Here is a 26,808-nt window from a genome sequence, read left to right on the forward strand (position 1 = left end):
AGACTGAAATAACTGATCCATTATGCTCACCATATCTAAATGAATCAACTATGCATAAAAGTGCTAAGTCAGAGCAAGTGTGGACTGAGGTCATTATGGTCAGAGAGTGTGACAAAAATGTTTCAAGCACAGATGCATCATCTCATTCACCCCATCTACCCCTCCTTCGGTTTTTCCGTTGTTACTAAGATACGAGTCCCTCTGCTGGGCCAGCAGCCAACAAAAGGCCAAAAGTATGGAACATCTGGAGCTAATGGTGAAAGGGTTCAACACAAAGAGAGAATAGAAGAGACAAAAAGATACAGCAGCAAAAAAAGTACAGTTAAAAGAATTTAAATCTTACTTTGCAGAACTTGTATTTACTGTAAGAAAATCTTTGCTATCATTTTTATCTATACATCTATACATTTCCATTTATGTCAAATAAAAATGTTCCATAAAGACAGAGATTTCCCAGCTACAAACTAATAGATCACTGTTTTTTTATTTTGTAATCCACCCTGCTCCAGCACCTTAATTATAATGTCAATATCAGTGAGTTAAACTTTCATGCTAGCCTCTGTAGGCAAAAGCTAACACTTCCTGTTGGTCTACAACAGCAGCAGCTGCTGTATTTTGCTAATATAAACCTAGCGCTGTCTTAAAGAACCAAGCCCAGACTATTTCATGGCTGAAGAAACAGCAAAACTGCCCCCAGATCAGTGTAAAACAGTTATTTCTGCTAATTCTATAGAAGCTTGCATCACCATGTGGCACTTAAGCCGCTTTTCCACTACATTGTACTGCGTCGGATCGACTCGAGTTGATTGGCTCGACTCGCTTTTGGTACCAGCTACTTCGTATTCCACTGCAGATAGTACCCCTCAGTGTAGCTGGTCATCATAGCGACGGCAAATGAAACTGCTGCAATTTGAAGGAGACGGAGTTCAGACGACGAGGCGATTCTGGTTGCTCAGTTAAGATGATGCAAGAGGCTATGCTAACCTGGTAGCTAACATTAGCATATGTATGTGATTCTCCATGACCAATCAGTAATCTGTAGCATTTTTCAGCTCAGCTTGCTGGAACCTTGATGGAGGTGGTACCAAAATAGAACCCGGTACTAGGCACCAGATTTGTCTAGTGGAAAAGTGAAGAAGAGTCAAGCGGGTTTTGGTACTACTGACCTACATATGCTGTGTGGTATGTGACATAAATGGAGGAAGTGTGACTCCAATAAGCTGCAGTCTTTTAAAATCCAGGAATAATGGTTCACCTTTAATTCTATCTTAGCCTGTGTGAGCATCACAGCACAAAGTCTGATGACTCGATGACGGTAGCGAGTACACTGAGGCCTGTTTCAGTTGCATCATTCGTCACACAAACTACATCTGTGAGGACAATGCAGAACATCTTGTTTTTCACTTCAGCTCTCATGTTAACTGTTTTGATCTTACATCTGAGTGGGTCCCAGACATGGCAAAGAAGTGCCAAGGCCTTTAGAAAACCGAGCAGACACCTAAATAAAAACATTTAAAAAGCCAAGTTCTGCAATTCCTGACTGTTATCAACTGAAATATTGGCTAAACATTTTGTGCTGCATGCATAGCCTGGTAGGTCTACAAGGCATGAAAGGACTGCCTAAGCATAAGACAGAAAGCAGCTAAGGGTAAACAAATGTATCATGTTTTTTAATGCATTCAACTTTACTGGCCAAAGTAACTGATATGACCATTTATCCATTTGGAAAAAGGACGTCTGTAGAACGTTGTATGTGTGAATGGGCAACGCGTGTCCACCTGTATTAGTCATGCTGCCGCATCGCTTGTCACTCTGAGGTAGTGTGTGTTAAACTGGCCTGAGAGTTTAACACATTTGATAAAAACAGGAAAATAGCAAGAAAAAAAGGATTTTGTACATTTGATAAACTTGCAACAGTTCAAGACTGTGTTCATCTTTCACATATCCCTGTTGTCGGAAGAAAACCTCGTATCTCCAGAATGACAACTTTACAGGAGAAGGCAAAAACCTACTTTACTTTCAATGTAACCAGAATTGTTTCCAAGTCATTTTGGGCCATTTCTTTATGTCCATTCATCATGAAATGTACACACAATGTAAAGGGGAACAGGCATTTTTAAAGTATGTCAAAAACTGAAAAACGACACAAAGGGGTTTCTTCCGACAGCAGCGATGTGCTAAGCTAACTACGTAGCCAAGTGATGTGTCATGCCTGTGATTTATTAAGTTAAACAAGCCAGAAACTCTGCTAGAAAGTTTCAAAGGATGTTATAATTAGCTATTAGTCATAATTAGATGTAACTTATAATTAGCTAATTTGACACTGACAAGCTGTGTGACAAGCCAAGTGAACAGCAGTCAGCCGGTAATGTAGCAACATGTCAAAACCTAGCAAGCATCTGAAAATGCTATTTGTTGTAGCTTAAATGGTATGTGTGCAGGTTCCAGCACACATATTTAAGTAATTGTTTTGGTCAAACTATTAGCTACATGCTGAACATTAGCTTATAAATACCTTAGTTTTGTCACTAATGCATTTATTACCAGGGAATAGAACATTACTTCATACCTTAACCAAGGCTCACCGTGGGGCCAAAGTCTTATTACACACACCCTTAACAAAGATGGTGCTTCAAGTGTTCTTTAGTAAAGAAAATGGTTCTTTATAGAACCATGAACACTCAAAGAACCCTTTGCATGATTAAAGGGTTCTTTGCATCATGAAAGGTTCTTCAGATTGATGGAGAATGTGCTGTAGATGGTTCTATATAGAATCTTTTTGAAAAAGAGTTCCATAAACCACCCAAAGGGTTCTTCTGTTGTTACAAGCTTGACACCATAACAATAGAAGAACTCCTTTGGGTGCTGTATAGAACCATTTTCAAAAAGGTTCTGTATAGCACAGCACATTCTCCATCAATCTGAAGAACCCCTTTACAATGCAAAGAACCTTTTAATCATGCAGAGGGTTCGTTGAGTGTTCATGGTTAGATATAGAACCATTTTCTTTACTAAAGAACTTTTGAATTCCCATCTATAACCTAAGAATAGCTCGACCAGTTCACATTGAAGTCCCTGTAGTTACTGAATAATATGACTGTAATAAAAGGTAATAAGCTTGGGATTTTCAGGGGTTAATGTCAGTACATTTACATACTATTATTATTATTATTATTATTATAAAGTTTATTTATAGTAATAATAATAACAGGTTTAGTTTCTCTAGCGCCTTTCACATACTCATAGCCACTTTACAATAAAGACTTGAAGTATTGAAATATCACAGATGGCGTAAATTGGTAACAGATTAAAGAATGTTTTATTCAATTATTTTTATGTTTACTGTATATTACACTGCATAAAATGGGCACACATGCGACTCCATGAAAGGGATAAAAGATCAATCAGTGTAGCATATGTTGCTGTTTTTATTGTTTTTTAACAAAGGACACAATCAGAGCTCATTAAATATTCTGAGCAGATGCCGTACAAACACTCAATAGCAACAATCATATAGCCACTTAGACTCTTAATGATAGCAGCTCATTAAATGACAACTTCAGAATCATAACAAGAATACAAATAATAACCAAATAAATATAAATACACTATAAGGCTGTCACTATTTGGCGTTCCTATATGTGGAAGATGAATCCTTGATCTGGTCAGAGATCAGCCTTTATTTATGTAATTTCCAGTCAAAACAGCCATTTTTTTAGGAGATATTTCTGAGGAGATCTGATATGAGACTAACCATTTGCATAAGAATCAAGACCTGGTAGACACCAAAGCTGCCCCCATCTGATGAACAGCACTTAAAGCTTTCATCTTTGAGAGGGAGGAGAAAATCAAGCTGATTCAGATCTGAAAACATCCACAGCCATCCTTCCACTGTGAGAAGACGACTCAGCGCTGAGTCTAAAAGGATGTGTAGCTGTCAAGAAGAACCTCACTGAGAAAAGGAAAGAAGAACATTTGCAAAGCAAAGAAGCTGCTGATGTTCTCAGAACCATAGACTGACCACCCTGAGTCCAGACCCCATCATCACTGAATGGGGATTATTTGGATTGTAAAAAGCAGAAAATGCAACCAACTTCTAAGACTTTGAACTTTGAAGATGTGAAAAAAATCGCTGCAGATTTCTTGAACTGAAAGTGAGTCTCCTGAAAAGAATGGCTGTTATAAAGGCAAAGTGTGAACATACTAAATACTGAAAAATGATTATATTAAAATATTATATGCAGGTGTTGACGCCTGTGTAATTTTCTGTTAAACATATGTTTTTTTTGTGCTTTTTTCTTGAAATTTAAAAATGAATACCTTATAATTGATGGCTATTTTGACCATAAAGGAAATAAATGAATGCTGGTCACAGACTGTACTGTACATCTAATGTAACTAAACATAGTGACTAACTAACACAGCTGTAGAGTATCAGATGTATGACCACCGTGAAGTTGTAGTGCCACTATTTTCTGCACTTAGCAAATTACATTGGTTCAGCATTTGCGATTTCAATCAGCTCGCTCCATGTCTGGAGAAGACGTAAGTCATATGAATGAATTCAGGTCACTGTGCATGGTCTTCTCAGGCTCTAGTGACCACATGAACTGGCTCAGGCCTTAAACCCACAAACCTCAAACTGGAGTAGTGAGTAGAGAGATGTTATGTAAGTGCTGTTACTGTGTTTATTCCCATGGACCACTGAATTTACTCTTAAGAGCACAGATATGACAGCATTCTGTTGTCCCAAGTGATTTTGGAGGCTGAAACATTACAACAGATTGATAAAAGATTTGAATTTGCATGTTGTGAGATGTTAACTTAAGCCCAATACAATATAAGGTGTGTTACATAATATTTAGCTGCCAAGACTGAGAGATTTCTGTAAACATGGTCGGCACTGCATAGATAAAAGGACCTTTGCTTATTGGGCCCACTGGGATAAATAAGGACAGACAAACCCAAGTGACCTTTCTTCACCTAAATGACATAAACGGATGTTCTTTGTGTGCGCTTTGACTCTCTGAGTCAGACATAAGCAGTTGATAATGAATGCAATGAGAACTGCTTGCAAGTACTGCTAGCAAGAAGCTTCTGGAACCAGGACCAGATGCTTTTCCATTTGTCTGTCCATTAATTCGGACTGTCTCGGGCCCTGGCTTACAGAGAGTCCTTTTGCTGCTCTGTGCCAAAGCAGCAAGACACATTAGTTGTACGCAATTACACAATCAGGCCAAAAAATCAGGATGTTAACCTACCATAAAAAAATAATAAAACCTCAAATAATCATCTAATAGGCTACTAATATTTGGGACAGAATGTGTTACAATAATATCCACACTGCCATGTCTGGCCTATGTTAGGTTATATCAGCAACCCTAACCACCAGTACAATCATTTATAAGTAGAATTGTAGAAATGTGCCACTGGTGAAAAATGTACACAGCCTGGGATACAAAGCTGTTTTTATATTTAAATATGTCCACACATTAGAAAATCACTCCTGATTTTCTTTTAAAGAGATTCTAGCAAACAGTGCTTTGGTAGACATTGATATTATGTGTGGAAAAGTATTACAGTCCATGTGTTTGTATCCAAAGACAACATAGCCCAAGTAAACACTCTGTTTTGATGAGTTTCAAAGAAGCATATGTAACTGATTCTCTATGAGTACCATTGACCCAGTTCTGATACACTGTTTTCTAGTAACTGTACTGTTCTTGTGAAGTAAGTACCAGAAAACAGTGCTGCAGGACACTAAAGCTGCCACAAGAATCATTAGAAGCAACCACTTTACCTAAAAACTACATCCATTAGGGTCTAAATGTCCTTCAAAGACAAACACAGCGCATAACAACGGCAGTTCAACAGGGGCACACAGAGAACTAACCATAGGAGGCGCTGAAAGGCAATGACCGCAATGACCCAGAAAATGCGTCATCATTTTCGATGAAGTAAGGGTAATAAAAGAGGGAGGAGCTGCCGCTGAAGGGACTTGCTTATGCCAAGATTCATGCGGCCAATGACATTCACAATGGAACTGGACGAAGAGCACTTAATAATAAGTGAGCACATTTTTCACTTCACTGCTTCTCCGTCAAAACAGCAAGTGTGCAGAAACTGGTACCTCAGTTTGATGCTCAAATGATGTTTTTCAGTCCTCAAAACTGGCGCACATCTTCGTAAAGCCCTGGTTGCCAGGTAACCTTCTTGAACCTTGAATCCCTGACTATCCAAAATGGCTGTGGCTTCTTTAGAACATGAATGCCGACCCCAACCTCAAAATCCATTTGCAAAAGGCCCCCAATCTTTGCTGAGGTCAATCACCAAAAGTGAACTTGGGGGTCAATCACCTGACTATGCAGAATGACTGAGGCTTCTTTGGAACATCAATGCCGACCCCATCCTCAACTTCCATTTGCAAAAAGCCCCAAATCTTTGTTAAGATCAATCACCAGAAGTGAACTTGTGGGTCAGTCATCTGACTATGTGACCATGGCTTCTTTGGAACATCAATACTGACCCTAACCTCAATCTTTATTTGGAAAAGGCCACTAATCTTGCCTGAGGTAAATCACCAAAAGTGAACTTGGGGGTCAATCACTTTGGCTTCCTCCTATCAAACATCTACCTAAACTGCCAATGTGAATGGCTTTAGAAAATCAACCTCTGCTTACGAAAAGCTCCTTATCATTGCAGATCTCAGCTACCAAAGATAGTTGACCCCAGCCTAAACCTCCATTTGCAAAAGGCCGCTAATCTTTGCTGAGGTCAAGCACCAAAAGTTAACTTAGAGGTCAAAAATTTAAATTGTTGAAAATCTTTGGAATGAAATCTGCTCTGATCTCAGTGTTCTTCATTATTACCATGAATATTATGGCAATCATCACCATCTTGATGAACACCTTCAGTGATTGCTGTGAGCTGGATATGAAACCCAAAACCCGATGGAGAACAATTCACCTGCTACAGTATTCACTCTACTGCTCCCATCATACCATCTCTATTCCTCCCATCTACCCAAACGGAAGTGAATGGCTTTAGAAAATTAACCATTGTTTGCAAAAAAGCTCATCATTGCTCATCATCCTCATCATTGCTGATCTCAACCACCAAAGATGAACCTCCAGTTAGCTCTGAAGTTACTATCATCATCCTGATCAGTACCTTCACTGATAGCTGTGAACTGGAGGTGATATCTCAAATTGAGTTAAATCAAGAGGGACCAACCACCTGCTAATAGATATACTTCACTTCTTTCCAGCACACATCTGCTAAAACTGCTGACGTTGCATCAGCCTTCATCTGAACCTTACTTTTGGTGCACAACTGTCTTCAAATTAGTGCAGCAAGACAGTACAATGAAGAAGAAATGGATCACTCACTTGTCCAGTACAAAGTAGAGGTCAAACCCTCCATAGCAGGAAGGTGCTGCTGCTCCTTTCTCTGGAGATAACCCGGCATTCCCATCCGAAATGCACACCAGCAAAAAATACAGCAATACCACCATCCTCCAGCTCTTCCACACACTGTAAGCCATGGTCCTGGTCGGATGCTCAGCAACAAGCAGTCAGTCAGCAACAAAGAAAAACCAAAGCTCGAACCATGAGAAGAAAAATGAAGATAAGTGTTCCAGACAGTGGCTTCTTTGCTGCAGATAATCCTTGCTACAGTCCTGCCAGTGTTATCTTCCTAAACCATCCTTGAAAAGAAAAGCTTTTGTCAGCATTTAAAGGTCCTGGAAACTTTTATGGCTGGTGTCCTAAAGAGGGAAAAAAACAGATGCTTTCAGTGTCCAGGAGGGTGACGTGAAACTGATTCCCATTTACATTTCAGTGGGGGAAAAAAAAGCAAAACCAAAACAAAAAACAACTACCAGGCAAATGCACACATGTAAACAGAGATGCACTAGAAGTCAAGAGTCTGACACACTTTTCACTGCCCCTGTTACTCTATTCCTCACCATTAGAAGGAAGAGAGAGAGAGAGAGGGAGAGAATGCGTGTGTGCTTGTGCATCAGATGGCACTGTCTCCAAGCCTTTAACTCCACACTGAAACTTTCCATCTTTGTCTAAGACAGAAAATACAGAAAATGTCTGTGCAGTGTAGGACTAGTGCCATCTATGGGCACACAGCAGCACTGACTAGTGGTCAAGTAGCTAAAATCACAGAGTTATGAAATGAATATCTCATTCTAATTACTTTATAAATCTTCAGTTAAAATGTTTTTGGTCTCTTTTTTAAATGCTGTTTGGTCTTAACCATGCAAATCAAGTTTCTGAGGTTCTAAAAACTGGCAAGTGGAGAAAATAATTCATAGCCTCTATTAAAAGCTGTATGTGTTTAATGTGGTTTTTTTTTGTGGTTTTCATGGATTACATTTAGGCTGCATCTCAAGTCACATACTAATGAATACACTATATTACACTACACTACACTAATGAATGTACCACTAATGGGGATGCCTGTGGATTGAGATGCAGCTTTTGTCTTTAAAGGGGAATTCCTCTGATTTTTCAAAATTGCTACATAATTAAATGGTTAAGATCAGTCATAATTAAGTGGTTAAGTGTGAAATGCTCTGCTCTAGGAAAACTTGCCTAGTCAGAATTGTTTATAGTGGTGGTGATAGGAACCAGACATCTGAAGATTTTAAGGCCTCCAAAAGCTCCCTCACAGAAAGTTAGTAAAGAAGTGCTTATGAATACGTTATCTGATACATTGTCTGAGACATTGTTTTACAATAGTTTTGGTCTAAAACATATTTTAAAACCATTCATGGTTTTAAAACAATATAGGTTGCTGAAAGACGAAGTAGCATTCATAGAAAACTTCATATTTCAGATTTATCACTATTTTACCATCATTAACATTACATATGAAAAAAATCACATGTAGGTTTACTGGTGGTGTTGGATAGTAAATAAAATGGCTATACAACGTGAAGACCCCTATAAATATGAATCTGTAAGGATCTTTTTAACGCAAGCATTTTGAAATATAACCCTTAATTCTATTGTCAACTGTACAAATTGTTGATCATCTAGGTTTAGGATTAATCTTGGTCTGGAAAACCGTTCAATAGTAGAAAAAATAGTATAACCTTTAGCTTATGTTAAAATGTGAACACTATATTGCAGAAGAACTTAAATAGAGGTCACCCATTAGAAGAGTATGAAGTGAAGAACAGAGCAAGAAAAGAAACTTTAAGTACCTACATTTTATTAGACTCACTTACAAACAAGCCCTAATGGATTTTCCTTTTTATTTACAACTCATGCATATGGACATTCCAAAGTGCAAATTTAAGGGAGACATATGTACTCATGGCCTCAATAGCTATACTTTCTTATGCTGACTGCTCAATTATTATATATTTGTGTTCCCTGAACAATGATGCCAGTTTTGTATTAGTGAATAAAGAAAGTTTACTGCAAACAACTGCAGCACACATTTTACGATGCCAAATCTTTATGGAAATGGAAGCTTTAGCGAAAGTTCTGCCAGGAAGGCTCTAGGGCTACGTTTACGCAGCAGGTAAAAATGGCCCAAATCCGAACTTTTTCGGAGACGCTTTCATATCACCATCACCGTGAACAATTCTGACTCTGTACGTTTCTCACACCAAACCACTCAGAATTACTTTGTTTACATTTTAAACTCTTCATTATGCAAACTGTTTGAAAAATCAGCAGAATTCCATTTCAATTTCAAGTATATTAATAATAGTAATATAATATTTCATGCATCCCATATCTAGATAATATTTAGATAAAGCGTATTCACATTCTATTTACATCTGGCCACATAAATGAATCTCTGTTAGACGTACAGAAATCAGTATCAGTTCTGCTTTCTAGAATCTCTTGATGATGCAGTGCCAGAAATTTTGTTTTATTCAGTGATGCTTTTCATAAGAGCTAAAGAAAGAAACCTCAAGCTCAAGTTTTTCACGTCGCTTATGGTATTTCATACACTCTCAAAAATAATGGTGCCTAAAAGGGTGATTCCATAGAAGAACTGCTTTTGGTTCAAATCGATTGATTTTTCTATAAATGAGATGTCAGTGTGAAGAACCTTTTCAAAGTGTAAAAAACCTCTATAAAGTGTAAAGTTTCTATACTAATGAAAGACCTTTCTTAGAGCTGATAACCTAACCATTTAGAACCATTTAGAAAACTATATATATATATATAATGTGTGTGCAGCATTTTAAACATGAAACTCAAAGGGAAATAATTCCAGAAGACTTTTTTGGGATTATATTTGACTGGGTGTGAAACTATGAACCCATTCAGCACCTGCAAAAAAGCACAGTCTTCTCCTGGCCCTCGGATGATTAGATAAAGTATGAACAGTATAAACAAATATAGACTTAAGCTTTATAGTGGATTATTATCATTCGGGGACGGCCTGGTGGCGCTGTTGCATCACAACAAGAAAGGCCTGGGTTTGATTCCCCGGCCGGGCGACCAGGCTCCTTTCTGTGTGAATGTGTATGTCTGTGCGTCTGCCCTGTGATAGACTTACGACCTGTCCAAGGTGTGTCCTACCTTTTGTCCAGTGGGTGCTGGGACAGGTTCCAGCACTCCCCATGACCTCAGAGGATGAGTGGCTTAGAAAATGTGTGTGTTGGCATTGTCCTTAACTTGGCAGAGCTCTGAAAAACATTCTAGAGGATTCACACCTTAAGCAAACCACTAAGCATAGGTTATCATAGTCAAACAAGGATGTTTGCTTTGCAGTAACTTAAATCAGAGAAACATTTCCAGCCTGGTACACAAAGTCTGTTGACATTAAGTATGAAAAGTTTGACTTCTGCAGAACTTCACATTTACAATACAGCGTCTCGCTTACACTGTGCTGATAGTTGCGTATGAAGCCCGTATGCAGAATTTTGGAACTGTTAACCATTAATCTTACATCACCCAGATGTCTGTATACTTTGTCAGTAATAAATGAGGAAATATTACTCATATATATTTAATCTCCTGCTACTTAAGGAAATATTTGTTTTAAAGTCAACTGAATTCACAAGCACAGCAGGTTCCTGACCGCATGCTTGAAGGGTTGTTGGTTTTAGCCTGTGATTAAATATAGCAAACATATATCAGTATTTGATTATAGTTTATGTAAATACAAAATATGAAGTTTTAAATATTCAATACAAATACGGGTTAGCAAACTCAAAGACTATTCTGTATGTATGCATGTACTGGTAATCTTCATTTGCCAGAGCTGGCACATTTCTACATTCAGAACTGTGCAAACAGACTGGCTTACAGAGAAATGACACACCCCAATGATCAGATCTCCAATGAATTTTATTAATATTTCATATCAATTGATATGAATCAGAAAGATACCAGGATAAAGAACAGCATGCTGTTTTCTGTCAGGCGATGATTTTATTGCTGTCCACTGACAGAGTTACTTTAATACAGCTTCGAAATCGCAATGTTCCGAGGGGTCGTTCTTCTTGACGACTTCAAACGTGCATTTGGCGTAATCATACTCCACAACGCAGTCGTCAGGATAACCTGTGACTGTTGACAGGCTGAAAAAAACAAAAAGAAAACCTCTGATGAGAAGAAACATGCATTCAGATTTGATACACGTGTATATGAGACTATCACTAATAGTAAACAGCTGTAGATGAATTGCTGTATTACACATCGGTCTCTGTCAGAACAAAACCTTGGGTCTCCATTTTTGTTGTTTTCCTTTCTCTTTAATTAGATAACTTGAAATGCCAGCTGCCCTTCACACTGTGTCAACATTTCATGGCAAATTGACCAGCAGAAACAGTTCAACAGTGAGTGTTCACATGGATTTAATAACCCGATAACTGCAGAAAATCAGATTTTGTCAGTAATCTGATCCGCGTTTACATGCACTTGAGTTATCAGATAATTGGAAACTTCAGGTCTACATGAGTCAGGCAGTAATCAGATTTCTGCTTTGCAACCAGCCAATAAACTCACAGAAGAAGACGTGATGTGAGCGTAAAGTTAAATTTAAACTTCATGCTGCGGCTTTTTTTTTTCTTAAAAAACATTGCCCCAGTTGAAAATATGAACATACATCATCTAGAGGATGAAGACTATTTAAATCCGTCATTTTGTCAAGCATGTAGTTGGTTTCGGTGTCACTCCAAAAGTGTTTTGCTGCGTCTTGCGGCAACGCTGATTGCTTATTTCTGGTATCGGCCGTCTGTTTTCTGTTTTCTGATTACTGAGCTAAAATACAGCTTTCTTTATTGGATTTCTTTATTGGATTTCTAGACCTTACTCCAATCTAAGAAATCGGAATATGCTGTTTACATAATCATTTGAATAATCAACGAATAACCGCAGAAATCCGATTATGATCGGATTATTGATCACTTAAAATACAACGTTGTTATATTAACTACAAGGGTTTGTTCTTAGAGTGACAATATACATAAACATCCTACACAAACGGCTCCACATTCACGGGCCAATTGTGACCTAAACATCCACATACAGTGCATACAGATGTTATTTTTTCCATTTTTAATCCCAGTATATGCTTCAACCATTAGATCTCAACAGTAATTACTTTTATTTCGCTATATTATTACATTTAATAATTCATTTAAATTTCTCAGCATGATTCTATAAGGCACAAGTGAGAAATAATTTATACCAAATGATATGCTTTTCGCTGCTGTTGGAACAAAACCTTGTATTTTCATTTTTGACATAATTTAAAAGTTGCCCTTTACATTGTGTTTAAATTTCATGATGAATGGACTAAAAGAAATAACCCAAAATGACTTGGAAAAAAATACATTAAAAGTAAAGTATGTTTTTTCCTTCTCCTGTAAAGTTACCATTTTGGAGATATGAGGTTTTGTTGTGACAGCAGTGTTTTGTTACTGCTGGTGATAACTGTGAGTTAAGGTGCATTCATTTGTAAAGGGTTTTCCAGAGTTTACCAGGTTTTAAGCTAAATGCATTGTTTTCTCCCTCCTTTAACATGATATGAAGTGTGTTGGTTCCATGGTTCTGCTTTCTAATCGGCCTAAAAAATATTTGCAAAATGTACATTTACCTCTCGCAACAGCTCATTAAGTTGGGCTCGCATGAACATTCAAAACATTCGCTGTTTCTCCAGGAGGATCCGACTGCATGCCAGGTTTTATCAGTCTCATCCTGACAATGTGTGGCACCTTTAACAACACAGCAGAGTGAAACAAGCGATAAGAGTTCAGAGACAAAATGGCAACGTTAATTTAGCGTAATTCAGATTGTCAGTCAGTTCGGTGTGTCAGTTGCGTATACCTTTTTCCAGCAGACTTATAAAGCAGGCACCGCAAAACAGGGGGAAAAGGGCACACAGACCCAAAACCAGCACTGCAGACCTCTTTAACATCAAAGCAAAAAGATAGTGAATATTACAAACACAAACCTCTACTGGTTCAGTATAAGATTGAATATGAGTGTCAAATCAGATGGAGAACCTTTTGGGAACTCTCACTTTCAATACTTTACCAAAAGCTATGCACCTTTAGAATTTAATACATTTAATAAATGAAGAAATATGTTTTAAGTGCTATACGCAGCACAGGCATTATGAAACAATTGGAGAACAATGATGAGTGTGAACTTACCATGGTTGTGTCCGAAGTGACAGTAACCTGAAGTTCAGCAAGTGTCCGGATCTAATCTGACAGGGGTTTTAAGGAGTCTTAATTGGGCGTGGCCCCAGAGTTACTGATGTTGATTAAACACAATGGCAGTTGCTGTTTACTCTGATCATGAATAACAGACTCAGTCCTATGCAGCCAGAGAGCAAATAGAACGGCTAAGAACTCAAAAAACCGAAAGAGGACAGGGGGCAACCCTGACTGGTGCCAGTGTTCAGTGGTGAGGAGTGGGATATAACATCTTTTGTAATTACAACTACAACAGGAGTTAGGAGTTCATCATAAACAAATTCTGTAGTTGTCCAGTGTTACCGGCGAAGTTCCTGTACTTTTTAAAATACATTTTGTTTGATCTGGCTAAGTGAAAAAGGAATATTGGCTTTAACATTAGTGATATGAAAACAACGAGTATGTTTGCATGCCCTTAAAACTCGATAACTGTTGTTTGTCAGTAATCAACGTGTTTATATACACTTGAATAATCAGATAATGGGGAAACACATGGTCTACATGAGTCAGACAGTAATCCGATTTCTGCTTTGCAACCAGCCAATAAACTCACAGAAGAAAATGTGACGTAAACATGACGTAAACCTCAAACTTGATGCGCCACTTTACCTGAAAATATGAACATGCATCATCTAGAAGATGAAGAATGCTTAAATCCTTCATTTCATCAAGCATGTATTTGGTTTCAGTGTCGCTCCAAAAGTGTTTTGCTACCATCTTGCGGCAACTCTGCTCGCTTATTTCCTGTACCGTGGTCTGTTTCACACATGCGCAGACTGAGAAATCTGAAAGAAATCAGAGTAAGAGTTTTCATGCACTGATAAATCTGATTACTGAGCTAGAACCCAGCTCTCTTTATCAGATTTCTTAATTGTATTTCTAGACCTTACTCTGATTTAAGAAATTGGATTATGCTGTTTACATGACCATTTGAATAATCAGATAACTACAGAAATCCGATTATGATCAGATTATTGAGTGCATGTAAATGCACTCATTGTTTATATGAGTTGGGAAATTGCCTGCACTGTATATTTAATTGACCATTTTCAAACAAGACTAGCCTAGTTTTGCCAGACCACCAGGCTGCACGCTTTCGCCTCTGCGACTTTTGTTAAAAAAATGATAGAGGCATAGCAGGCATTTTAAAATTGAGGGGGCACAGTCTTCAGTACATGACACTCCTCAAACCCCACACCCCACACTTACAGATTCAGTATTATTATTACAACCCTGTTTCCAAAAAAGCTAGGACGCTGTTCAAATCATGTAAATCCTATATTTAATTGAAAATACTACAAAGGCAACATATCAAATGTTGAAATGAGAAGTTTTATTGTTTTTTGAAAAATATATGCCTATTTGAATTTGATTCCAGCAACATGTTTCGAAATAGTTGTGACAGGGACATGTTTACCACTGTGTTGCATCATTGCATTCTGTTTATATTTACATTTTGCACAGTGTCCCAACTTCTTTTGGAAAGAGGGTAGTATGAAGTCAAATATTTGAACATATTGAATAACAAATGCCCATCCCTAGTGATTAACTCAGCTACACCACACCTAAAGTTCACCATGTGTTTTTCCCTTTGTTTCCTGCAGCTCGCTCTCAGCTATAGCCAATTTAACATGCGCTGTTCTGATGAATTGTGCTACTTTGTAAAAATGTTCCACCCTAGTGCATATTTATAGGTGGCCTGTACATAAAACTGTAGGTTGGATATTTTGCTAGCTCAAATCACTTTATCAAAAATGCTACCAGCATCAAAACTATTAAGCTTAAGTCAGCTTCTTGTTCGAATTTTTAAGCTCAGGTGCCAACTTAGCCTCTTGCCCCTCTTCGGCACTTGGGGCTTGAGTGCTTGATGGTCGGCAGGCCAACTTAGGGCACTCTACCACCACCTACACTCCTGGCACATGCACATTTAAACGAAGTTGTCAGTCAGTAAGCAAAAATGCCTCCTCTAGGCAGAAAATTGGATACTCATCCATGCCTGGAGTCTAGTTTCTTTCTTTCTGGGTTTCTTCTTCAGGCCTCCCCTATTTGCAACCACCTACTCTCGCCAACCACCAATGTGAGGCGCATCTCATCTTGAATAAGCCCTTTTTTAACTCCGCGGAAGTTAATTCCTTTAACCCTAACCATACGTTCACATTAGGTCGCTCACGTCACTCCAAGCCTGTGTCTTGTGGGTGTGTTCAAAGCTCCTCTTGTTACATGTGGCCTTGCACCCTGCTCAGCTTCCATTTATGTACCACCGTTTTGTTTAAAATATAAACCACAGTTATGTATTTTTAAGTTTTGCATGATACTACTGGGAATAGGAACAAATGCTGGTAGGAACATAAAAGTCAGAGAATAAAGACTGGGGACTCCTATGTCTACTGTTTGTTTGAGGAAATTGTTGGAGCCAGTCCATTAGATTGTTGTTTCACTGTGGCACAATTCATTTTCAGAAAATCTCAAAACAATTTGTCACTGGTTGTCTGTCACCTGTGTCGCTTGTGGCTGAATTTCAGATACAAATCGCTTCTTTCCGTAGGAAATCCATAAGAAACTGTGTAATTCCATAGGCCCACAAGTCAATTCCTCAGTCTAAAAACTGCATGCTTAACGTACATGCTTTTTAGTCCTCACTGATACCAATACCTTAATGAGTAATCTACTTATTACTTATTAATAAAGATTGCTGGTTTGGTCGCGAGGCATCTGCACGTGGCAGTGTGAACTGAAGCCGGGGTGCCAGGCTGAAGGAGAGCTCACCTTAGGGAGGAACTCTCTGCCTCCCTCTGGTGGACACAGCTAGTCACAGACAACCCAGCCCCAGTCTGGACTGTTTACAGACAGTTGAAAAAAAATCACAGTACTAACATTTTTACCTCATAACTCTTTTCAGTCAAAGTTAGCATATATGGCACAAACGCAAATGTCCACTTGTTCGCCTCCGTTTTGCTACCCCCCTTATTTGGGAAGTGGTTGGGATTGTGTTTGTTTAAAAACGGGTAAAAATCATACAGTGTATGCCTGGCGCAAAATTTCTAAGGTGTAATGTTTGAAGTGACTATTTTTCCTTACAGCGTCCTGCATGTACTCCTCCTCCGTAGATTTAAAGACATACGTGGGCAAAACCTTCTCTCAAAACTATCTTAAACAATCTCAGGCAGTCTCAGGTATCGAGCAGCATATCCCATTTAGTATACTAAGTTTGTGTGATGTAGCTTTTAGAGACATAAGCTCTCCAGATCTCTGGCTCCTATCACCACCACTGTGAACAATTCTGACTCAGTATGTTTCTCTAGAATTTAAGTTCACAACCAACCTCTCAGAATGACTTCATTTACATTTTAAACACTTCAGTACGCCGAATGTTTGGAAAATCAGTGGAATTCCTCTTTAAATTCAAGTATAATTACACCTGTCGTTTCATGCGTCCCATATCCACGTCTGATTACCTACTTAAATCAGATAAACGTTTCTAGCCAGGCTGGATAGTTGATAGTTGCGTATAAAGTCCTTGTGCAGAATATTGGAACTGTTTACCATCTACCTAATATCAACCACATGTCAGTATACTTTATGTCAGTAATAAATGAGGAAATTTTACTCATATATTTTATCTCTTGCTACTTAAGGAAATATTGGACAACTGAATCACATAATCCATAAGCACAGCAAAGTGAGCTCATTTTATTCTAGCGTCATTGCTATTGTTTACTGATGGCAGTATAAGAGAGAACTGTGTGCCTCTTAACCACTGCAGTGCATTGAAATGTGTCTCTCTGGGATTATGACTGCACTGTGGCATATGACTGCATGTTTGAAGGGTTATTGGTTCTGGCCTTTGGTTAAACATACCACACATATCAATATTTGATAAGAGTTTATGTAATCATGAAATATGACATTTACTAAATAATTATATAAATAATGGTCAGTAAACTGAGAGACTGTTCTCATCTGACTGCAGAAAGCTCTGTATACATGTACGGGTAATCCTCGTTTGTCAGAGCTGGCACATTTCTACATCCAGAGAGTGAACTGGATTATGTGCAGACTGTCTTACAGAGAAATGACACACCCCAATGATCCGGCCTCCAGTGAATATTATTATAGTTTCATGTTTATTGATATGAATCAGAAAGATACCAGGATAAAGAACAGCATGCTGTTTTCTGTAAGACAGCTTCAAAGTCGCAATGCTCTGAGGGGTCGTTCAAACGTGTATTTGGCATAATTGTACTTCACACTGCAGTCACACAGACAGAGTTATGCCATGTCACACATTACGTTGTGTTGTCTCGCTAAACTCCGTGTTTTTGTGTTAAACATTTGGTCTTTGAGGGGTGTGGCTCATTGTCAGGATGTTGTGAATAAGACATGGCACCCTGTGGGACCCTCCTGAAACAAACAGCAGATGCATTGAATGTGAATGTAACACCAATTCATTGAGTTGCAATAATTGGTAAATCAAAGCAAAGCACATAAACAAGTAACATGAACATGGAATTCTCAGAAGAGTTACATGTTAAAAAGTCCATTCTAGTGGGTCAATACGTGCCGCATTTCAAAAAAGTGCGTTTTTCAAGCTTTCTTTCTTCAATTTCAGTTCATCAAAATGCAAGAGAGATGTTCCAAAGCAGTCAGATGAAACCTGTTTCCTTTAGATCATGTTCTTCAGACACTCTGAAGTTCTTTTATTGTTTATGGATTTATTTATTTAACAGAATGCCAAGAGCTGGGAACTTTCCTGAACACTGCATGGAATATGAATATGACAGCTGCACATATAAAATGTGTAAAAAGAATGACCCGACAATTCTGGGCGCTCATGTTGCTGTTCTTAAGTGATCATCAAGAAATACAGTATTCATAAATTCTGTACATCAGATGAATCTGACCAAACCGGTCTTAAAACTCAAGGTTAGTAGGAATTATACAACAGTTAGTTCCGTCCACGCAAGCTGATTGGTTGAGAAGCGTTCTAACCGTGCTGTTATTTCACCATAATATTACTCCGCTAAGATGCCGTTGAGGAACGACTTTGACAGCTGTAGGAGACGCTCGAGCCATTTGAACGTTTTTACTTCTTACTTTGCCACAAACAGAAAATGGATACTTTTAAGATCACATTTGACCGACAGCCGATTTGGTCAGACTCTGAAGATGAGACGACACTAAATTCCCAAACTGTCATCACCACTGAGCAGCTTTTCAGACGGCAGCTGTGACAGAAGAACCTAAACCTGGAATCAGCCAGAAATGAACCGAAAACCATTCGCCAAACTAAATGGGCTGTAAGATGCTTTACAGACTGGCTGGAACAAAACAACATTAATACCGATCTGACAAAAATTGACAAAACTGAGCTAAACTTGATATTGCGGCTGTTTTATGGCTCAGTCCGATTTGGTCGGACTCTGAAGATCAGACTACACGTTTGGCGAATGGTATTCGGCCGTGTTCTATTGCTTAAATGTCACATGAGGAGACCTGCAGCACACATCAATATTAAAGTGCAGGTACTAAGATATCTACATTCATAAAACATTCAGGTATTGCAAATTCTACATATTTTAAGCCAGTTAGTCCTGATACAGAATATAAGAACAAACTCAGACTCATACAGATGAATACAGATGGGTTGTAAAGTACAATCAGATTCACAACCTTTAAAGACTTTAAAAGACTGTATAGCTAAATTGGCTTAAAGATGAATGATGTTCTACAATCTTGAAGACTTTAATGATTGCAGATTTATAGCGCATTAAAGCAAAGTCCATTTCCATTCTGCTCCATTGTGTTTTATTTCCTACAGCAATCCAGTCCTGTGAAGTATAATCTATGCATCACATTGTAATTGCAAAAATATCCTGTAAATCAATACCATACTGTGCTATTTCTTTTTTCGTAAGGAGTGATAGAAAGGCCACTTTTAACTTCGGCTTAAAACTAATGTGAGAGAGTAATCAAGAAAGAATAAAGTGGTTTAATGGCCAAGCCAAAAACTTTTAGGTATATTATGTCAGAATGGTCAGATGGGAGGTACATTAGACTCTGAAGCCCACAGTATAATACTCCCATCACCATGCTTCACTTCAGAACTGAAGATGTTTGTTATATGTGAAATACCTCTCTAGATTTCTGAAAAGTCAGAAAAGAGAGACTATGCCCTTCATTTCTCCTGAGGATGCTGGACCCAGCTGACAAATATGTTGTGGCTTGAATTACATATTCTTCATCTTAACAGTGCTTTTTACCCTATCATACTGTTCAGAGACTAGTAAAAGGCTTAAACTTCAAAATTCAGAGTCTAAGGAAGATGTAGCTTTGTGAAGGAAGTCTGTGGGTGGGAGGGATCACTGTGGTTGTAGTGGGCTAGTATAGACAGAAGTCCAGGGCTGAATTTAGTTCCCAGTCCAGCCCTGCTCCGGAAGATGCTGGATCCATCTCACGAGCATTTTGTGGCTTTGCTGAAAACTACAAGATGAATTCCACCTGTTGCCAGCAGTGCTATTCTAAATACAACCTCAGGCACCTTAGTACACTATTCAGACACTAGAAAAGCATCTGAGCAAGACTCAGATTTATGAGGGAGTCCTATAGAAGCTACAGAATACATTGATTTAAAATGAAGGTGCATCCACCATATAAAGAGCTCTGGCCTGAGAGTGGCAGGAAAGAAGCTGAGACTCACGAACAGTTTGCCAGAAAGCACGAGAGTGACCCAGTTAAGATATGAAAAAATACTTTGTGGTCAGAGGAAACAGAAGAAATGAAGCTTTTTGGCCAGAATTATTGGTGACATGTAGAGCACATAAAACATTGCTGAAGGGACGCTGTTTGTCTGTTGGCTGGCCTCTGCTGACTACTGCGTGGAAGGGCGTTTGAGTGATTGGAAACTGGAAGTGGAGTGCTAAAGTTGTGCTGTCTGGGTTCAGTCTTTTATCTATATCTTCAGTTTTGCTTTCCACCCTGTTATAAAAACTGATTTAGCTATTATTATTATTATTATTATTATTAAAGGGCAATTCTACTGATTTCCCATTTGCAGCATAATTCAACTTGATAACTTTCTTTACAGTGTCTACAACACAAATATAGCCATTTTGTTTACTATCTAAAACCACCAGTGAAGCTACACGTGTTTTTGAGTCTCTCAGTTTCATACGTAATCTTGATGATGGTAAAATAAATACACAAAAATAAATCTGAAAGTTTTCTTTAGGTACTGTTTTGTCATACAGCACCCTGCATGTATCCCTTCCCCATGATTGGATTTGAAATAATACATTTTGTTTACGTCTTAACCATTTAACAATGCAGAAATTTTGAGAAATTGGTGGAATTCCCCTTTAAGTGTCATCAAGTCAGTTCTGACTCCTGGTGACCATATGGATTGTCAGAACATCATCTGTTTGGGTCTTTATGCATCTTAATGGAAACAGCACAGTGGCACATCGGGTAGCTAGTTCTCCAGCTTGGCGACCAGGGTCCCTGTCCTTGCATGTTCTCCCCGTGTCTGCATGGGTTTTCTTCTGGGTGCTCTGGTTTCCTCCCACAGTCCAAAGACATGCAGTCAGGTGAATTAGAGATGCTACATTGGCCCTCGGTGTGAGTGTGTGTGTGTGTGTGTGTGTGTGTGTGTGTGTGTGTGTGTGTGAGACTGTGTATGTCTATGTGTCTGTCCTATAATGGACTGGCGTCCTGTCCAGGGTGTTTCCTGAACTCTGAACAATTAGCAACCCAGCAGCCCCTGTGACCCAGAAGGATAAGTGGTTTTATGTGTGTGTGTGTGTGTGTGTCTGTGTGTGTGTGTGTCTGTGTGTGTGTGTCTGTGTGTGTGTGTGTCTGTGTGTGTGTGTCTGTGTGTGTCTGTGTGTGTGTGTGTGTCTGTGTGTGTCTGTGTGTGTGTGTGTGTGGTGTGTGCTTCTTAATGGAGAAAATATTCTCTGCATAGAAAGTGACACTGCAGTTACAGTTAACTCTAATTAATGTGAGAGAACTATCAAGACAAAATAAAGAGCTTCTCTGATGGAGACCGAAGATCCACTGAGGTATATGAGAATGATCCATGACTGAAGCTGAGATGGACAGTTTTATATCTCTTCTCTGAGGTACCCATGGCGTGTGCTGCTGTAGTCTATCCAGATTCCCAAATATTTGTCACTTGTATTTTCAGCTCTATTAAACTGCTTATTTGGGTCAAGGCTCATCAGAGAGGAAGCGTGAGAAGGCGAATCCACACTTGCTCACTATATTTCATTCATTTATGAATAATTCTGTTTATCAGGCAGCACATAACGTCTATGTGTCATTGGTGCTATGTGCTTTAATGGCTGTGTAATTAAAACTTTTTCAAAAATAATGGCGTGTATCATTTTTATAACTGATTTTAAATAGTTGTGCAAGGTCACCTGACCACCAATGAGTCAGCCAATTGTAATGGGTTTTGCAATTTTAATGTTATTATTGCTAGAACCTTAGATAAGGGTGTGGGGTAACCCAGATTTATTTGAAGTCTACAGACCAGGGCAAGAGAGAGAAACATTTGCACTAAGCATGCTTCAATAAAAGGGAATTTATTGGCTAAATATCAAACTACTTTTGGACTACATTCAATGATAAACAACAGAAAATAAAACAAAAACAAAACAAAAAAATAATAATAAGAGTCAAAAGGACAAAATAGCTTGAGTAAAGTGATTCACAGTTAAATAGTATAAGGCAGTGTGGTTCTTGGGAAGTCGCTCGAAACTTAGACATGAAAGGATTAATCTAAGCATGGACGGGAATAACTATATGGCTGGATGTACCTATTAAAAGTTCTCTTATTAAATAAATTGGCGTCAGGGCCCTGACTGCAAATTGATGGAACCAGCTTACGTTGGAGTCGAGGGCTGACTTCAGGAGGGTTCGTCTCAGGATTGGCTCGATTGAAGGCTGGAGCTCACGCGTTGGTTCATCTCCTCGCTGGTCGTGGACGCTGCATCTCCATGCGGGCACGCGCCTTTCCGTCAGTGATTAGGCGGAGGCGTCTCGTGGCCGTTTTAGGGTGGAGCTTGGGCAGCCTTTCAATGGTCATTCTGCTCACAGGTTAGTGCGTGGCTCTGGGTGTGATGCCGGGTCTCCGTGGCGTCAGAACTGCTCCCACTCCGCTGCCGCCACTAATTACCTCTCTTTAGCAGAATCGAAGGTTGTGGATCTTCTCCCTGGCCAGACAAGAAATATCCACCTTCCTTCTCTGAGGGTGGTTTAAACTTAAAGTCTGTTGATGAACAGACAAGTTACAAAAACAAACAAAGGTTTCAGATCTGAAATTTTAGTGTTCTAATACTTCCGACCTGTCTTCCTGACCAAGGCCGGCACAAACTTAGAAATTAGCTATCTTCTTGTTGAGAACGCAGGACTCCTCGAAATTTGCGGTGCACTCCGGTTTTGCTCAGCTGTTGGCGCTACCCTTTGGAGGTGGAGCCAGAGTGCTGATAGGTTCTCCTCACCTAACAGTTAATTAGTTATTCAGTGTTTCCAATTCTGATTAATTGTGCATAATTTTAGGAATGCCTTCCCCAGAATCACTGCCTTCTTTGTTTCAGCTAATTTAAACAAAGAAAAAGAAACTTTCTTACATCATCAAATTGGTTTAACTTTCAAAATCAAGGAATGAACAACTAGGATATTCAGGTATGTTTATAAGAGAGAGTTTAACCCTTGTTACCTGATACACAACACATGTTAAAGAACACAGGTAATGTTTGCCTGTAATATCTGAATATGACCCAATGACTGAAGAAATAAAATCAACAATGAAAGAAAAGGAACAAAAGAAAGAAAAGAAAACCACATTCAGGATACATATTGGTCAATGGTCTAAACTCATTACAATGAAATGGTTGTCTCTGTCTGTTATCAAAGTTATACACTATGTATTTCTAGCACTTAATAGTAGAAAAAGATTTTATGGTGGTGGTGTGTTGTGCCTCATTCTCACCACTTGGGGGTGTTGTGGCTACATATCTAAATTGTCAATAAAATCTACAAAGGCTAACTTTGTTATAGATTCTCATAACAACCTCGTTCTTGGTGTCTCCGGACTTCTTGAAATGTACCCCATTGAATGGTGGCAATTCTGTATTGGTGCACACTTTAGAAACTCAATTTCTTGTACGTTTGGTGAGGCCTATAGCTGGATTCCAGGCAGGGATTTATAGCTGCCTGGTATGCCTATGGAGCAAAGGGGGGTTGCTAACCGCCCACAGTGTCCAGATTCCCAAGGTACCGTCCTTTTAAGATGTAAAACTTGTTGGCAACTTAATCCTGTTTTATGGCTTCTACCTCAGACTTTGTGGGCCCAAGCTTTTAGTTCGGGTCATGTGGGGAGTTCTTCTAAACAAGAGTGACTTTGGCTCAACCAGATGTCGGTGTTTGCTACACAATGCACAAAATCCTCAGTTTTAACCAGAAAGTCACTGGAGTCACAGTCACTGGTGTTACACCATATTCATATAACACCAGCGACTATAAAATATGTTTGAAATTAAGCTCTCCTTTTGGCATATATGATAATAGGAGATGTTAATGGACATATTAAAACTGTTTAGTTTTGGGATAAAAGAAATTGCTTTTTTAAAATGTACCCACCTGTCAATGTATCAGCATCAGTAGCCCCGCCCCTCTGCTCCATTTAAAATGAAGCATCTGCTAGCAGTCTCTCATCATTTTGGAAAGCCTAAACATCTACATGCAACCATGGTAAGTTTATACTGTTATAAAAATGTCATGTTTTAATGAGAATGTTTTTCCTGAAATGTTATCATTTTGGAGAAACAAGGTTTGTTCAGACAGTAAATATATCTGTACAAAAACGCCTGAAAAAGTATTTGTCAAATTCATTTGTTTACTTTCTTTTTGTTCAAAGTCCGTGTTGAGGAGGTCAGTGTTTGTGGAGTTAGTGCTGTTTGCTCTCGTTCCTCTGAATGATGCCGCCTGCTGGACGGGGTTTCTTAAAAAGGGTACACACACACACACACACACACACACACACACACACACACACACACACACACACACGGAGTTACGCCAGGTCGTTCATATTGTTTTAAATGTCTGTGTGTTGACCTTTTGACCCTTGATAGACGGGACTCACTGTCAGGATAGTGTGGATAGGACCTGGCACGCTGTGGGATCTGCCTGGACCAACAGCAGATGTGAAAAGTGTGAATGTACCACTACCGATATGGCATGCTGTGATGGGTAAATATAGGAAATCTAGCAACACAGTAAAGCACCTCACACAGAAATATTTAACAACAAAACTAGTATAGACTGTGTGTGTATGTATATATATATATATATATATATATATATATATATATATATATATATATATATATTGTTATGAGAATATATATAGACTGTGTATATATATATTGGGCCTCATTCACCAGCCATTAAGATATTTCCAGTTTTCATGAAGATTCTTACATTCAGCAACATTTTCTGATTTGGGACTTGTTCTTAGGTAGGAACAGAATCTACACACACTCAAGAGCACAAAGGTGTGAACAATTCTGTGGTTTAAGAACACGTTATGAATCTGATGTAGACTTTTTTTCTCAGGGTCTTTCTCAAGAACACATTTATAAAAACCTAGGAAGATGTTGGTGAAAGAGGCCCAAAGTCTTTTCATTTTCAGTTCATCAAAATGCATGAGGTGTTCTCAAGTAGTCAGATAAACTTGTTTTTTTTTCTATACTATGTTTTTCTCTGAACTTCATTAAGAATTTCTTTATGTATTTCTTTTGTTTCCAGAATGCTAAAGGTGCACGTTTCCGGCGACTGCACTGTGGTGTATGATTATGACACCTGTACATTTGATGTGCTTTATAAGAAAGACGGCACATGCACTACCATGGGCATTGGAAAGTGAAATAAGGTGAAATTGGTGTAAAGAACAGAAAAGAAAGCAGAATTCAGTAATTCTACATATCAGAAAAATGTAACCAAAGCATTCTTAATAATGAAAGTTGATAGAAAATAGTAAATTTTAGGTACTCAGTTATTCCTAGCTAGCTGAGAAAATATTGTATAGCTAAACTGCCTTAAAGATAGTGTACAACACTCTTCAGGATGTTAATAATGATGGCAGATGTGTGGCACATTAAAGAAAATCCATTTCCATTGTGCTCCTTTGTATTGTCATTCCTGCAACAATCCTTTAGACTGTAGAAAGATCACTTTCAACTCTGAAATCCACAGCATAATACTCCCACCACCATACTTTACTTTAGACATATCTGGACAATCAGTGTTGAAACACAAAATCCACAATACCAGTACTTTAAATTATTTATGCAATCATACTTTTGGCAAGTGCAAGAAGGAAATCCACTTTTGTGTAAGTGATCTAAGTTACAGGTTAAAAACATTGTAAAATAATGCATGAAAAAAGCTCTCAAAATGGACAGGTTGGAAACAAGTTTCTGACAAACTTTTAAAAACAAATATTGGTCACCCATGGACATTGTCACCCACAAAATTACTTTTAAAACGAATTTTGGACATGCCGGCAGTATGATTGGGTTCAGCAGCCCCAAACCCACACAGTTTTATCATTTGCCCACCCAACATGAGCTCAAGTTTACTTGTAATATTGAAATGTCAATGAATACATTGAAAGAGAAATTAAAAGAGAAATTAAAATTTAATCAGTAACTGTAACTGTGAGGTGCTTGCTAAGCATTGCTCCCTCTTGAGCTACCAACACCTGTGCTGTTTCTACCTAATGATTGTCATAAGCAGCTGCTTAGGGCCCTGTAGCCACCAGGGGACCCCCTACAAACCTCTCAGCTGGCAGGCTATATTATGTTAGCCATGTTTACCAAACTTGACAGAAGCTTTGATTATGTCCAGCAACAGCCACTTGATTAGTGAAGGACGTTTTCTCCAGTGCCCTGAGATAATATTTTATCGCACTGCTGATTGGTTAAAGGCAGTGCACTAAATCTGATGAAGAATTAGGTTGTTATAATAGTTCAGGTTGTTGTAAATATGGTTTTTGAAGTCATAGGCCAGATGTGGTAGTTTGAGACTCCTGCTTAAAGGAAAAATATGAAATACTGAGA

The 26,808-nt window shown here is 38.6% G+C and overlaps 3 protein-coding genes across 3 annotated transcripts in view; 1 reads left to right on the forward strand and 2 right to left on the reverse strand.

Annotated features, from left to right (window-relative positions):
* Nucleotides 1-8,046, reverse strand: part of antxr1a (ANTXR cell adhesion molecule 1a) — a 54,320-nt gene extending 46,274 nt beyond the window's left edge. The window contains exon 1 of the mRNA XM_036578503.1: nt 7,389-8,046. Within this exon, the coding sequence (XP_036434396.1) occupies nt 7,389-7,543 (155 nt within the window). The 5' untranslated portion in view covers nt 7,544-8,046. The remainder of the gene's footprint in view (nt 1-7,388) is intronic.
* Nucleotides 8,047-11,309: 3,263 nt separating this feature from the next.
* LOC118812885 (beta-microseminoprotein) lies at nt 11,310-13,692 on the reverse strand. Its single transcript, XM_036577995.1, has 4 exons — nt 13,640-13,692; nt 13,311-13,392; nt 13,081-13,198; nt 11,310-11,560 (listed from the first exon to the last, which is right to left on the reverse strand). Exons 1-4 carry the CDS (start codon nt 13,640-13,642, stop codon nt 11,434-11,436), a joined length of 330 nt encoding a protein of 109 aa, XP_036433888.1. The 5' UTR covers nt 13,643-13,692; the 3' UTR covers nt 11,310-11,433.
* A 10,664-nt stretch (nt 13,693-24,356) lies between these two features.
* Nucleotides 24,357-25,869, forward strand: LOC118812886 (beta-microseminoprotein-like). Its single transcript, XM_036577997.1, has 4 exons — nt 24,357-24,436; nt 24,603-24,696; nt 24,820-24,937; nt 25,496-25,869. Exons 1-4 carry the CDS (start codon nt 24,374-24,376, stop codon nt 25,611-25,613), a joined length of 393 nt encoding a protein of 130 aa, XP_036433890.1. The 5' UTR covers nt 24,357-24,373; the 3' UTR covers nt 25,614-25,869.
* The last annotated feature ends 939 nt before the right edge of the window (nt 25,870-26,808 follow it).

Source organism: Colossoma macropomum, unplaced genomic scaffold (assembly GCF_904425465.1).
Source record: "Colossoma macropomum unplaced genomic scaffold, Colossoma_macropomum, whole genome shotgun sequence".
NCBI lineage: Eukaryota > Metazoa > Chordata > Actinopteri > Characiformes > Serrasalmidae > Colossoma > Colossoma macropomum.

Coding starts and splice junctions, on each gene's coding strand:
- LOC118812885 (XM_036577995.1), bottom strand. Junction 13,199..13,310: donor TATAAGTCTGCTGGAAAAAG/GTATACGCAACT, acceptor GTGTTGTTAAAG/GTGCCACACATTGTCAGGAT. Junction 11,561..13,080: donor TTAATGAGCTGTTGCGAGAG/GTAAATGTACAT, acceptor TGTTTTTTTCAG/CCTGTCAACAGTCACAGGTT.
- LOC118812886 (XM_036577997.1), top strand. CDS start 24,374: ATGAAGCATCTGCTAGCAGTCTCTCATCATTTTGGAAAGCCTAAACAT. Junction 24,437..24,602: donor AACATCTACATGCAACCATG/GTAAGTTTATAC, acceptor TTTTGTTCAAAG/TCCGTGTTGAGGAGGTCAGT. Junction 24,938..25,495: donor GATATGGCATGCTGTGATGG/GTAAATATAGGA, acceptor TTTTGTTTCCAG/AATGCTAAAGGTGCACGTTT.